The sequence below is a fragment of the Gekko japonicus genome, unplaced genomic scaffold (assembly GCF_001447785.1).
Source record: "Gekko japonicus isolate JY-2015 unplaced genomic scaffold, Gekko_japonicus_V1.1 scaffold10830, whole genome shotgun sequence".
Taxonomy (NCBI): domain Eukaryota; kingdom Metazoa; phylum Chordata; class Lepidosauria; order Squamata; family Gekkonidae; genus Gekko; species Gekko japonicus.
In genome coordinates this window covers 1,946-3,874 of record NW_015170590.1, presented here as the reverse complement: position 1 = coordinate 3,874, position 1,929 = coordinate 1,946, and the positions used below count along the sequence as shown (strand labels likewise).

Here is a 1,929-nt window from a genome sequence, read left to right as displayed (position 1 = left end):
GCTGTTTGGAAATTGTGTGTCCCCCCCCCACCCCCAAGCTTTCATTTGTACTTAATATGATGACGACAGGTGGTAGAGGCAGATCAATGCACATGTGATGCTTTAAAGGAGGTGAAACACGGGGGGAGAGGAAAGGCTCGGCACTGGACTCGATACAAGCGATCTGCAAAGCTAAGAGAAAGAAAACCTCATATCACTCTTTAAGCATTACCTTGATCTTCACCGGTCATGAATTTCACTGATGGGAGACCAAAGCTGCTTTGTCCTGAATGCGGTCCTGATTTGTGTTAGCGATGCTTGCGATTATGTTAGCGAATATGTTGCGATGTTAGCGATTATGCAGAGAACACCCCTCATCCCGGTCGATCGTTCCCCGCACCTCAACTATTTCTTTGATGATTTCGGAGCTTTTGATTTGCTTGGCTGATTGGGGCCAGTTGACGCCCCCGCAACCCTTGAGAATGCATAGCACTGAATACCCTGGCCTAACAGGGATAACACAGACGGGATATTCTCCAGGGCAGACATCGCAACGGACAGATCCGAAGGGCGTCCTTCTGCCTGGAGACGCTGGATTTCGTTTTGCATCTCGCTGGCCTTTTGTGCAAATCCCTCCTTCAGCAGCTGTTCTTGTTCCTACAAAAGATAAGGAAGGCATAAAGGGAGTGTTCAACTCGTACCCACGATGGGTCAGGAAACAAGAAGAAGAAGAGTTGGCTTTATACCTTGCTTTTCTGGACCCTAAGAAGTCTCAAAGCGGCCTACAGTCGTATTCCCTCTCCACAATGTGGAGGTAGGTGGGGCTGAGAGAACTGTGACTGGCCCAAGGTCACCCAACAGGCTTCATGTGGAGGAGTGAGGAATCAGACCTGGTTCTCCAGACTAGGGACTGCAGATTAGAGAGAGCCAGTTTGGTGTAGTGGTTAGGAGTGCGGACTCTAATCTGGGAGAACCGGGTTTGATACCCTGCTCCTCCACATGCAGCTGCTGGTGTGGCCTTGAGTCAGTCACAGTTCTATCAGAGCTGTTCTTGAAAGAGCAGTTTGTGTCAGAGCTCTCTCAGCCCCACCTACCTCACAGGGTGTCTGTTGTGGGGAGGGAAAGGGAAAGGAGATTGTAAGCCGCTCTGAGGCTGCGGTCAGATGTGCCTTTAAATCCAACTCAGCAGTGAATGCCTGACAGATCTAAAGGGCATGATCAGACAATGCTGCCCCGCCACAGAAGGAGAATTAAGACACCGGGGGAAAGTCAAGTCCTAATGATTGCCGACGGGCCACGGATGGACATTCCCCTGTCTGATCGCTCAAGCACGCACACTCAAGCCGTTGGGATGGTCTGCTCATTCCATCTGAACTCAGTGCCGTTTTTCCCCCTCGCTTAGCAGTATGCACATAACCGCATACTCCATAGGGAACTCTCAGGGCGGAGGTGCGATTCCTCATTTATGCTCATGGGAAACAAAAGGCAAAAAACCCCACCCCCACTCACCCGAACGTGCTGTCTGATTGGGCAGTGACCGGCTGAGCCCACAGCTACAAAGGGATGTGTGATCTTGCAATGCCGCTTCCAACCAGGGGAAATAGGCTCGCTTCCCTTTCGCACCAAATGGCCCATCTGACCACAGCCTGAGACTCCTTTGGGTAGTGAAGGGTGGGGTATAAATCCAATCTCTTCCTCTTCTTCTTTTTAACCACTATGCAGGTTCTGGAATCAGGCCAGGCTGGGACCAGATTGTCCACTTTAGGGCCTGACCATATGCCTTTCTTGGCTTGTCACTAAAGGAGAGGGGCTGACTGGGAACCGTGGAGGCCACCCTCGGCTCCTTGGGAAAAAGTGAGGAGACGGACACAGGGATAATGTTATTTTTTGCCTGGACCTATCGATCACAATGACAGTTACAAACATTTTCTAGAAGGGCTCCGACACTCT

The 1,929-nt window shown here is 50.9% G+C and overlaps 1 protein-coding gene across 1 annotated transcript in view; it reads right to left on the bottom strand.

Annotated features, from left to right (window-relative positions):
- Positions 1-74: 74 nt before the first annotated feature.
- The window catches only part of LOC107116443 (guanylate-binding protein 4-like), a 3,614-nt gene continuing 1,759 nt past the window's right edge, over positions 75-1,929 (bottom strand). The window contains exon 2 of the mRNA XM_015418334.1: positions 75-636. Coding sequence (XP_015273820.1) covers positions 385-636 — 252 coding nt within the window. The 3' untranslated portion in view covers positions 75-384. The remainder of the gene's footprint in view (positions 637-1,929) is intronic.